Here is a 13,315-nt window from a genome sequence, read left to right as displayed (position 1 = left end):
CTTGCTTGAATTGAAGCATAAGTGTCGTGACGGGATTGTTTTCACGATGCGGTGCTAAAATATTTGGGAATTGAGCTCAGGCGTCTAGTCTGCTCTCAGAATGTTGCGCTGCCACTGTTGAAACACATCTGCTTCCTTGGGCACAACAAAGAAAAACAACTTTTTTGAGGAAGGGGGTTACGGAGGGGCTCGTCTCCCGGCCCTCGCACCACCTTTGACCCAAGCAGGGACACTTTAATAAAGTTTGTTATCTTTCTTTTTGCCTAATTTATGCCAATTCTTTCAACTGGGCACAAAACAGTGACTCTGTCATCGAGTTATTGTTACTCGACCCGCCGGGGTGGTCTAGTGGCTAAGGTACTCGGCTGCTGACCATCAGGTCGCAGGATCGAATCCCACCTGCGGCTGCTGCATTTTCGATGGAGGCAAAAATGCTGTAGGCCCGTCTACTCAAATATGGGTGCACGTCAAAGAATTTGGGTGCACGTTAAGAACCCCAGGTGGTCGAAATTTCCGGAGCTCTCCACTAGGGCATCTCTTTTAATCGTATAGTGGTTTTAGGATGTTAAACACAATAAATTATTATTATCACCTTGCTATAAATATTAAATGGCAATGTATTCAGGCAGCCCGGTTCAGATAACTTCCAAGCACTTAATTTCCCAATACCGAGTAACAAGTATTATAGCATTCATGTATCAGATTACATGTTTTCAGCAGCGTCTAAAACTTTATTTCAGTGGCTGGCATTCAGATTCGGCCAAACTTCCTCTTGTAATTTCAAAATCTGGTGATCCTATTGGCTTTGGTGTTTGGCAAGATGTTCCTGTATGAACACATCGATAATGCATTATGCATGATAGTGTTTTATGTTTTGGTATTAGCACACCTCTTGGACCTGAACAAATACAGTGAAAGTTTGTGTACTTCATAATATGCTTCCTCTTCTAGCATCTGTGTCCTGCAACACAATGGGAAATGGTGTGAATAGTGTACATTTGTGAATAAAAAAAGTGTTTAAGTTTTATGAAATTCTGCTTACTGTGCCGTACTGATAGAACCCTGGTGCGAGCTCATACAGCCACGATGACTCAACAACAGTGACGTTCCTCATGAACTCCCTGCTGGTGTGGGTGAGCTCTCCAAACACAACCCTGCGAAACCAAAATCACTGAAAAACAAGCACCAAAAAACAACTTGTGAGAGTCCTTACCATTTTGGCTGTTTCTGTGTGTACAGTACAGATGTGGGGTGTATGGCCAATGGATGATCTCCACATACAGTGCGATATTCTCCAGAATAATGTAAGTACGCAGCATTGGCAAAATGCCCTGCTACAATACACCTGCACACCAAGTCGGTATCTCCTGCAATTAGAAATGTTAAAAGCAAATCAAAGGTAAAGCCATGCTAATGTGTGTATAACGCACCTTCACAAGAGACGAGGGGCACTTTATGTTTCTGCAGCAACTTCCGCAACTGATTCCTGATTTCAGTAGCTCTTGTAAGACCATTATAGTTCAGGAACATTTGGTTGCACCACTGTTTGTCTTTATTTTTCTGGAATAAATCCACACACATACAGACTTTCAAGTACCTTCAGTATAAACGATAAACCTAGAAGTGATTTAAACCAGTAGTTTGAAGTGATGCTTTTTTGAAATAGTTTTTGCAATTGGCAAAAGGGCAGAGTGATGAGATCAACTGAATAATATTAGCATACAATTCAGCATAGTGCCACAAGATGTACTGTTCCTGTGCAGAAATTTACCTCGACAAAAGCGACTATCTTATCAATGAATGCTTGCTGTTTATTGCAGTTTTTTATAAACTAGCACTTGTATAACGTATAACAGCTGGTGATATAAATTTAGACTCTTGCCAGACTGTTGTAGTGGCTGCATTATACAACAAAGCCAGCAATTTATGCATAAACATGCAAAATAGCAATGAGCAATAGTAAATCGTTCATTAAGAAAGAATATATATTAGGGGTGCACGAATATTCTGATTTGATTTGAAGAGCTAGTATTTGAAGCATCAAATAATTTAACTGGATGAATATCTATAAGATGACAGAAATCAATGTTGCCACTTGATTAGGATGAGGTGGCTGAAGTTGCTACCGTTTACAGTGCCTCTTGTGTCAAAGCAGTTTCAAAATCAAAAGCTACGCTCGAAGTCATCGACAAGTCATGGCTCTAGCAAAGGCCAGGGAACAGTCTTGGAGACTGTTTAACTATTGGCGTGAGAAATGAGCATCAGGATGTTACAGTCAAAAAATACTTTAATGAGTCCCTGTTTCTAAGGAAGAATGATCCTATGAAATACTTGATAGAGCATGACGCTGCACTTTATTCAGGCGATACCTCTTTATCACTGACACTGAGGTGCCCAGCGAGCGCAAGTTTTTGGCTGCAGGAAACACCGTATCATCCCAGTGAGGGAGCCTGAAGTTGTGTCATAAGAAACAGCTTGCGTCTCTGCATGAAAATTTGTAGTCTTTCAGTAGCAGTCACTCTCCCATAGATCGGCTAACTCGCTCATGAGTCGACTTACTCAGATCGAGCCGTGAGTCCAATTTGAGAAAAGTTTCACAAGTGTGAATCCGAGCGAATTTGGCTCGCAAAAATGTGGGCGAGCACTAGTGAGTCCAAAGTCCAAGAAGCCAATAAAGTTGTCAGTGGACAAACTGCGCATTGCTAACGAGAGCTACATGTATGATCACGCAACAGATTCCGTTGTACTTCACAAAACATAGCAAAGAAAGCATGCACACGCAACGGAACCTAAGTGTTCAGATTACTATAACAAGTCACCATTCATGCAGTTATGTTTTACTAACATACGCAGCCTTATACCCAAACGCGATCAGCTTTGCTCGTTCTTAGAAGATAGTAACCCTGACATTTTAGCAATAACAGAGACTTGGCTTCATTCTGATATACCCGATCACGAGCTTCTCCCCGATAACAGCGCCTACAACATATTTAGGCATGACCGCGATAAAAAAAAAGGCGGTGGCGTTCTACTAGCTATTAAAAAAACACTGTCATCTTTTTTGCGTCAATATAGACTCCACTATTGAAATTGTATGGACTGCATGCATCACATCAGCAACAAGAATATTGATAGGTGTCTGCTATCGCCCTCCCGACTCGGATAACTCGTTTGTAGAAGAGCTGCGCAAAAGCGTTGATTCTGCAATTCGGCAATGCTCTCCTTATAATACACTTACTCGGCGACTTCAATTTTCCCCAGATTGATTGGTCTCTCCTAACTTCTACCTGCCACGAAGCAATGAAATTTGTAAGTCTAACCCTAGATTATAACATGTTTCAGGTTGTCAAGGAACCGACTCGTGGTACAAACATTTTAGACTTAATTTTAACTAACGCTCATGAGACTGTTAGTTCTATTCTGCACGTAGATGGTTTCAGTGACGATAAGCTACTTCAAATAACACTTAGCCTCCCAACCCACTTATTACATAGCACTATTAAAAAAATTTGGGACTATAACAAAGGTAATTACGAAGGTATAAATGATGAATTGGAAGCTTTTTACGATCAGGTTTTTCTTCCATCTTTCCCGTACCGATCAGTCAACGAAAACTGGATTCTCTTCAAAAACAAAATCATTACTTTGGTTGATAAATATATTCCCCTAATTTCTATCTCTAACAACAATAAAAATCCCTGGTTTAACAAAACGCTTAAGTCTCGTAGATCAAGGAAGAAGCGGCTCTACAACATTGCAAAACGCACTTCGAGCCCTTCAGATTGGGAAAAGTACAAGGGTTCTTTGAAAGAGTACTGCTCTCTTGTAAGCAAAGCGAAATCTAAATATTTTACACACGATTTGCCTTCCATGTTAAATACTAATCCGAAAAAATTCTGGCAAGTAATTTCCCCTCACAATGCTACCACATCTGTCAGTATACAAGATGCTAACCATATGCCTCTATCAGATGTAGACAGCGCTTCAGTGTTGAACTCATTTTTTTCATCTGTGTTCACGTGTGAAGATCATTCCAGAGTACCAGAAGTTCCCAAGTTTGATTATACATTCATGGAACCTATTGCCGTCAGCACTGAAGGGATTGCGAATCTTGTTAAAAAACTTAAATTATCAACTTCTTCAGGCATTGACAACATTAATTCTAAGGTGCTCAAAAACACGTCATTATGCTCAAGTAAAATCCGGTACCACATCTTCACGCAATCTTTATCAACAGGACAACTGCCGGCTGATTGGAAAATAGGTAAAGTAGTTCCCTCATTTAAAAGTGGCAATAGATACTCACCAGAAAATTATCGCCCCATATCACTAACATGCATTTGCTGCAAGATGCTTGAGCATATCATTTCTTTGCACATTTATTGTCACTTGGAAACCAATAACTTCTTTTTTGAGAATCAGCATGGATTTAGGCGAGGTTTTTCTTGCGACACCCAATTACTGGAATTTACCACTGATCTTCACTTCAATATGGATAATAATTTACAAACTGACTGCATTTTCCTAGATTTTTCTAAAGCATTCGACCGCGTACCTCATTCCCGTCTGATTTCAAAATTAACAAAACTTCGTTTAGATTCGCTAACCTTATCATGGATCCGTAACTTTTTGTCTTTTCGAAAGCAGTTCACTCTGGTTAATACCTCTTCCTCTCCAATTTCCGATGTCACCTCCGGAGTGCCTCAGGGTAGCGTCTTGGGGCCACTACTTTTTCTAATTTATATTAATGATATTCCAACTAATATTTCTTCGTCAATACGGCTTTTTGCTGACGATTGCATTCTATACCGTTCTATAACTAGTACCGATGACCACCTGGCTTTCCAAAAAGACCCTAATCTCATTAACAACTGGTGTGGTACATGGCAAATGACTTTAAATTTATCAAAATGTAATGTAATATCCTTTAGTCGAAAAAAATTAACTGTTGAATTTGATTACTCCATAAATAATTCCAACGTGTCACGGTCGTCTTCGTATAAGTACCTCGGCGTTCATTTCACTTCTAATCTTACTTGGGCGGCACATGTAACCTACATATTTGCAAACGCATCAAGAACACTGGGATACTTAAGTCGAAACCTACGAAATGCGCCAAATAACGTCTGCAAACAAGCTTACTTAACCTTTGTTCGCCCACAGCTGGAATTTGCATCACCCATATGGTCCCCCTTCCAAGCCTATCTCATTTACCAGCTAGAAGCTGTGCAAAACAGGGAGGCACGGTTCATTTCACGTATTTACAGTCGCCCCTCGAGCGTCACACAAATAAAACATGACCTTTCATTACAGCATCTAGACATACGGCGCACAGTTGCCCTCCTGTCTTTGCTTCATAAATATATTCACGCGTCCAGGCCACCACCCTTCCCACTAACGGCACCATTGCGCATGTCTAAACGACTTCACAATCAGCGAAGCATCACACGCATCTTTGGAAAAACAAAATCATTCAATACATCGGCTTTGCCTCGTGCCATAGCACTCTGGAATGACCTACCCGACGTCATTGTCAATTTAACTAATCATGAAAATTTTCGCGAGCAATTAATGATACATTTATCTCAACAGCATTGTATGACCTCCTTGAATTCTGTTTTTGTTCTTTGTGCTTTTTTGCGGCTGGGAAATTCTTGTTGTTGCTAGAAGCCCCTCTTTGTCATTTGTGCAACCACTGCTATTAGTTCTAATGTTATTACCTGCTTTGCATTTTTATTAGTTATTAGTTGCTCTGTAGTTGCTTTGTATTGTGACAGAAGTATCACCCACTAGCATTCTTTCCTATGTACCCCCCTTACTCTATGCTCCGTAATAGAGCCTGTAAGGTATTTTTAAATAAATAAAATAAATAAATAAGTGCAACATGTTCGGTGAGTCTGAGTGAGCTCCACTTTTGCCGACCTAAGGCCCTATCTAGTAATCGTCAGCACCATTATCAGCTTTACGTGGTTTCATGTTTGTACTCACTTCAACTCACAGGTATTCTAAAGCAATGTCATTGATACACCATTTCAATATTTAAATTGATGAGAGGAGTGAATTGCATCCTGGGTTGCCTTGACCTCTCCCGGGAAACGTATCAATAAAAAAATGTTATGCCGTCATCCCTTCCAAGAAAAATCACCTTACTGGTTCGCACTCGGAACTCTTTTTTGAAACTACTATGTCAAACAGCGCCAATACGAGCACCGATTACGTGAGATATTGATGTCAAAGAGTATTGACACCATGGTTTGAAGAAGCTAATTCAAGGCTAACGGACTCATGAGTTGACTCACTCAGACTCGGATCGAGCTGTGAGTCTCAGTGAGTCCAGGTGATTAATATTTTGGTGAGTTTGAGTTCGGTTGAGGAAAATTTTCGTGAGTGTAAGCCCGGCTCAGAAAAATTTTCATCAGTCCGAGTGAGTGCAAAGCCCGAAATTTATTTCATGAGTGAGTCTGAGCGAGCTCTACAAGTTTTGCTGACCTATGCACTCTCCACATTATGAGCTCTAGCACACGAGCAGATATCACGTCTTTGCGATTTCTTGCAATTTTTAATATGATTGTATGCAATTCAATATCTGATATTTTTGGCATTTATTTGGCACTATTCGATTTGATTTTTAGGTGAAATTTCACTTTTTGCACACCCCTAATGTAAATCTGCCACTAGCACAATTTCGCAAACACTGCAGCTCTTAATTGTGTACTGGTGCAGTGCATTGTGCACATTCAGTGGCCCTTTTGAAATTACAAATATGCAACTGTGGACAAACTTGGCTTGTAAAATGCCATGCACTCACAGGATAAGTGTCCACACAGTCTTTAGCATAGTATCCTATTACAATGCATTGAAGTCGTGAGTGAAGATGTAAATGTATTGTTTTTTCATCACAGATGTGACTTGCGAGACAGCCGATAAATTGAAAGCAGTTAAGCATATTGCAAATGGTTACTGTCCAGTCCTTAAAGTTATCCAGGACTGCGCATTTGTCAATCACTCGTGCATCCTGTAACCGAAGCAGGATATTGTTATTCTTTCTGATTCAATATGTCGCTGTGCTAAAGCCTGACTCTGCATTTTCGCATTACAAAACCACATTTGTGGGACACCGCTAATAATCTAATCCTGTGCCATGTATGCTACCAAAGCCTGCACTTGCAAAGGAATGAGAACCAGAAAAACTACAGTTTAACTGGCTCTGCACAAAACCCACAGAAAAACATAGTGCAGGAGGCACACACTACTCTGTCAAATTCAGAAAGGTGCTGCATGTCTTTAAAAATACAGAGAAATCCATACTTTTATACAGCTGGATTTCGAGTGTACATTAATTTCTCTGAGAGCATGATCTCCCTTGCAGTTTATCAGTACTTTCTTTGCGCAATATCTTGACATCACCACTACTAAAGATCAATCACATAGACAACTCTCGGATGTTGCAAGTGTTCTAACACACTCAAGTCACAAGGGGACCTTTGCAGAAAGTGGTCAGTGGTCACTGTTTTGAGTCAGTTGCTCACTGATGTTGTAGTTACACAACTTCTATATTGAACAAGTCCACTGAGAAAGCAGTGAGTGCATGAGGGTGCTAGAACATTTGCAGCCAACTTGGTCACACAATCTTCGAGTCACCAACGTGAATGCATAAACAGTAATTAAACTGTCTAAACTCTTACCTAAACAACTCTACCTAGAGCACGGTTGATAAAATCAAGCGCATCAGTTTTATTATGCCTTCATGTATTGCCGTTCCCAATGCTGCATCCCAGTTTAGGGAACCTCATTCCACGCAGATATTACATTTATAGAGTACATAGAGCTACAGAACATTTACGAAGTCAAGACATAAGGACTGTTAATGACTGCGATGCAGCATTTTCTTGAACTATGGTATGTGAAACACGGCAGCAAAGCCTTGCATAAAAAACCACAAGGTCTTTAAAGTGGTGGATTATAGGACATATCAGTGTCACCTGGAGCATCTGAATTTTGTAGGGCACACTAGTAAGAGAAATTTGAGGTGCCATGTGAATTTTAGTCAATAAACATTCTTACTGCTAGGTTTTAAGCCATATCTGTGCGCTTTTCTTATAGGAGCCATTGAAGGGCCCGTAAACCACCTACGATATGTTTTCAAACATTTCAAGTAAATGCGCACATTGTGTGCAGAATGCCGTCCCGATAAACGATTCTACACATGTCAGCGCTACGAGTTGCCGGCGCGACGATTTCCAAAAAACAATCCCTCTTTTTTTTCCAGGCCTTTCGGGCCTCCGCGTGACGCGCCGTGCCATATCTCTCACGCGCCGAGCCAAATATGCTGTGATTGGTCGAGCAAGAGCCTACGACTTCCGGTCAGTCTGCAACAAGCAGCTGCCCTCGCTGCTTGTTGTTTGTCGTGTTGCCCACGTGCGTGCAAGACGTACGAGGCACGGCGTGTCCCCATATGGGTCCATCTTGTTGGGGATCCTTTTTCAAGGCGTGCGCGCAACGCAAAGTCCATACCGGCATGATTACGGCAGCCACAGTTCACCAACAAGCATGCAGCTACAATATAATGCAACTGACGGAGTCGATGGCCAAAGTAGCCGGAGTCGTGGCAACCGGAAGTAGATGGTGTTTCAAGCAGCCCGTCAGCGATGACGTATGCGAGATTGGGAGGGGCATGGGACGGGCGCTCGGCGAAAGGGCAAAGCAGCGTGAGAGAAGATAGCACCGGAGGGAAGAGCAGGAGAGAGTGAAAGGAGTGATCGCCACGGTTTTGATAATCAAAAGCGTCTAACTTCGCTATTACTACACAGCTTCAAAAAATTGTTTGGTGGTTTACGGATCCTTTAAATTGTTCCAAAGTAGAAGACATACACCTGGATGTTATTAGATCGATGTTTCATCTTGCTGCCTTCAAAAATTCTCACTATGCCTTAAGCATTATTCTGACAGACAGAAATGAAGTTTTTTTTCTTCTTCAGTCTCAGTATTCAAGTCACCAACAACTTTGCATGAGCCTTATGTAATGTACCGACTTGCATTACAAATGTAAATGTTACATGAAAGTGGCTGTAACATTCACTATCCAAGAACAAACTTTATATGGCCAGAGATTTCATTTCAGCAGGCCTCATGAAAATGCTATTTTATCAGTACTGAAAATGCTTGCTCCATGTTAACTTTGGTGTATCAGGCCTAAATATTTGAAAGCATGTGACTGCATGTTGCGTGTCTCTGTGGAAATTATTAGGTGTTTATATTTTGGGAAGCATGATCCGATCTGACGTTTGCCTGTGAATTGAATAAAAGTGTCATGACAATGTTCATAATGCCAGGGGTGACCTGGGGACACACTGACATTTCTTCATTGCAATGGTTGAATTTTTACCACTCAGCCTCTATGAGCCTTGCACGAGCTCATACCTCTGTCAAACTAAGTTGCTGTGTTTGTGCATGCAGAGAACTAATGTATACAAAGCAAATCTTTATAAAAATCAACACTTCATAAAAACACCTTGCAAAGACCACAATTTTAACATTAGGCGTAGCTGTAGCTTTTTTTAGCTTGAACACATTGCTAAAATGAAGACAAGAACAGTTCATTACCAAAAGTACTTGGTAAAATTTCCTAGTTGTGCAAGATACATATTAATTTATGAAATTATACACAAATATTTTGTATCATGAAACAAAGGAAATAAACAGGGACCATTGGGCAAGCCTTTCGATCAGTACCAACCAGGTTGCCATTCATAGTGTGAAATACTGTTATCCCTGCCTTTAGTATATCCCTACAAACATACTAGAAATGTGGTTCTGCAAATACTGACTTAAAGGAGCACTGACATCAAATTTCAAGATCGAGATGTGCCCATCATTCGATCGCTTAGTATGCATAGGTCTTTTGGGTCAAATTCGAATGGCATTCGCCGCGTGGAAGTTATTTTAATTCGATGTTAAACAGCGTAAAAAAGCCAAGGAGAAAAAACGAAAAATAGACTGCCCTGTGACATTGACACTAGTGCTACGTGTTCGGAGTGATACATTCCACAAATACCACCCTGAGTGACGATACGCTAGTACCAATGACGTCGACGATTTGAGTGTGTTTAAAACAGACTCTCGGCCGTGCTCTCAATAATGGCTCTCCTTGCTGTGCTAAAGCGTGCGTGCGATTTATTGTGTCGCGTTGACTGATTTGACATGTGCTCCACAGCGTGAGTACGATCGTTCAGGGTGACAACACGTGCCAGAATGTCGGGGAACCACTGCGCAGCGAGAACCTGCGTGTAGAAGCGCAGAAAAAGCAGAAATTGGGCGGCGTACGTTTCATGCCTTTCCAAGCCACGAACCTCAACGCAGCCAGTGGATCGACTTCGTACACACCAATGAAAAGAGGGACTGGATGCCTGTGAAGAACAGCCGCATTTGCTCGCTTCACTTTGCGCTGAGCTGCTCCAGGGTAAATCCTGTGTTGGCGAACGAGTTGTGTTTCACTGGCAGTACGAGGACCCTTCTCGAGGCCAGGGCTAAGGGGAGAGGCGAAGAACGAGTTGGCGCTACTTAACCTAGCCTGTGGAAAACGCGTGAGGGGCTTTAGTGTACATCATCAGAGACACAGCTGGACTGACTGCACGTGCACTCCTAGCAGACGAAATGCCAATGTGCGTGACGTCACCATGTTTTGTGAAAGCAGCAGCAGCTGTGCAGCGGCCTCGACGTGGCTGTGAGGTATCGCTGAGAGCACTACAATTTCGCAGGCTTTCGACCCATTTTGAACCACGTTCGATAGAGGATATCTTAATCAATATTACAGATATTCATACGTACCTCGGATGCGTTTTAGGTCATGAATCGCTCCTAGGGGGTCGATAGCTACTCGTTGACGCAAAAATCTTTACATGAGTGAATTTGATGTCAGTGCTCCTTAAAAAAAAAATACTGAGACTCTGCATACCAAACCCGAGATGAAATCATGAGGCACACCGTACTATAAATCTGGCTGGGATTGTTCAGGAGAACCCAAATCTACGTATACAAACACTTGTGCTTTTCATTCTTATCATAATGCAGCTATTGCACCCAAGGTCAAATCCATGACTGTGAGCTCAGTAACAAAATGCTGTAGCCACTGGGACGTTCAGTAAATTGGCAACCATACGATGTTTTTTTATTCTTTGTGGATAACCACTATACTTTGTTTTCTGTTATATTTTTTCTCTGTAAAACGTACTTACTTTGAGGAATGCATTATAAACATTCAGCAGAGTCAGCAGGTCTCCCTCAAGCACTGAAAATTTGTACTTTGCTTTCCTCTGAAACATGGGGAAAAAAATGCAGGTCAGCACAAAGACCCATACAAGTTGGGAAATTCGGCTTTAACCTAGCAGCCACAGCAAAGAGAAGAGTGCTTTTACTTGTCACATGAAATCACGAGGGTGGGGGAGAGGTCTTGACTGCAAGTTTTTTGACGCCAGAAATGCAGCAATCTTGGTGGGCCCCCTTCCTTCACTTCTCTAAATTAACTTGTTTGCGATACATGAGTGTAAGCAATGAGTTACTAACAACAAGCACTGCTGACACATGAGAATGTGATTTACAAAATATTTGTAAAAGTTTGAATAAAGCACACACACTTCTACATCTTTCCGTGGCCTTTTAAGGATGACAACAAAGACCCGCACCATGATAGCACAAGAATACTTGTGTTACTCGCAGGCACACTGATGCTGACAATCACAGCTAACAGGCCAAAAACACAATTTGTAAGCTTATGCACCACACTCAAACACAGCTTGTGTAGCATACGAAACGTGCTCTGAGAAAAGCCCAAGGCAATAGCTAGTTTCTCACTTTCCAAAACTCCTCAGGGAATGAGATCTTTTTGCGCCTAATTGATATAGAAAAACATAAGTTTGGTCCAGCAGTCCCAGCAATAATTTGTGAAAAGATAACATCACTTTGGTCAAGTATTCACCGAGGAAACGAAGCTGAATGGAGCATTTCCTAACCTTCACTTTATGCCTGAAATGCTCAACTCTCGTTTGCAAGCTATGAAGACAACCAAAACATCTGCAGTGCTTGTATAAATAGTTGCCATTGCTCGCTGGACACAAAATTACTTCCTAAACTCTTTTCCAGAGTACAGGTATACTTAAAGGGTGCCGACACGAAATTTTTCACTTATTGTTTTTTTTTTTTTGCATCAAATGATAGGCCAAGCCCTCGAGTGAGTGGAAAATGTACCGGCAAGCGTGAGTGCTTCCCAAAAAATTATTTACAGCATGCTTTTAAGGGGAGATGGGAATCGCAAAATGTATGTTCTTTTTTTTTCAAAGTTACATATTTTTAGTTTTTATTTGCTTTCACAAGTTTGTTTTCTCCACTTTCAATGTGAAAAAACTGAATATTATACTTAAACTCAAAGTAGGTTAATATTGCTTTTAAAGAGCACATGGTGGCTACAAAGAACTAAAAAGAGCTCATGGTCTAGAGTCCCCTATAAATTGTCACCTGGCTGCTTGCCATTGCATTTTGCATGAGGAGTTCACTAAAGCCACATGCTCAAAATAACAATGCTTGCAAGCTCTCATGATGAAAGAAATAAGTTTAAAAACGTATCTTTGCCACATAGATGAGCTTTCACTTATACTTTAATATGTGTGTATATCAAGATTCATTTTTGGAGGACAAGTTCTTGAGATTAGACATAATGTTTTTGGTACTTCTAATAGCAAGATCAAGCTGAAATTTTGCCCTGATATTCCTTAACATGTGGCGGGTGCAAGTATCTCTTTCAAAATTTTATATAGCCTGTGTAATTATTGCACAGCTAAAGCAAGCATATAGTATGGGCTGAGAGTTTAAGAATTCTCATATTACAATTTTTCTTGTTCCCTAAAATGTCTTGTACAGACTTTCTTCATAGTTATTTTCATTTTAGAGTTAATGACGAGCAATATGAGTCATTGATGGCCCAGAAACATACACTAATGGAATAAAAAGTTTGTGCAAAATGAACTACATTTTACACATTGTCATGTTATCATGGCACAAAACAAAAACTGTGCAAAATGCTACAAAACTAATTACATATTTGAAATCAGCATTACAGCCTACACATACGGCAAAATATTTCATCGCCCTAGCCAACAGATTCACAAAACTTCGTTTTCGAAGCACATCTCCCCTTAAAAGCTAGTTTCGGTTCTTACTGTACCCTGACCTTTTGACGTGCTACGAGCAGCGCCACCAGGCCGAAGTATGTGCACGCAAGTTTTTGTCGCATATCCTCGTCAGCGTGTCACGTCTTCAAACA

At 41.0% G+C, this 13,315-nt stretch overlaps 1 protein-coding gene across 3 annotated transcripts in view; it reads right to left on the bottom strand.

Annotated features, from left to right (window-relative positions):
* Positions 1-710: 710 nt before the first annotated feature.
* LOC119176447 (putative ATP-dependent RNA helicase DHX35) overlaps positions 711-13,315 on the bottom strand; it is a 32,876-nt gene continuing 20,271 nt past the window's right edge. For all 3 annotated transcript variants that reach the window (XM_075877696.1, XM_037427724.2, XM_037427726.2), the window contains 5 exons: positions 11,235-11,312; positions 1,431-1,560; positions 1,214-1,367; positions 1,043-1,154; positions 711-961 (listed from right to left, as the gene is read on the bottom strand). In XM_075877696.1, coding sequence (XP_075733811.1) covers positions 929-961; positions 1,043-1,154; positions 1,214-1,367; positions 1,431-1,560; positions 11,235-11,312 — 507 coding nt within the window. In that variant the 3' untranslated portion in view covers positions 711-928. The remainder of the gene's footprint in view (positions 962-1,042; positions 1,155-1,213; positions 1,368-1,430; positions 1,561-11,234; positions 11,313-13,315) is intronic.

Source organism: Rhipicephalus microplus, chromosome X (assembly GCF_043290135.1).
Source record: "Rhipicephalus microplus isolate Deutch F79 chromosome X, USDA_Rmic, whole genome shotgun sequence".
NCBI lineage: Eukaryota > Metazoa > Arthropoda > Arachnida > Ixodida > Ixodidae > Rhipicephalus > Rhipicephalus microplus.
The sequence above is the reverse complement of the archived record's forward strand: the minus strand, read 5'-3'. Positions and strand labels throughout refer to the sequence as shown.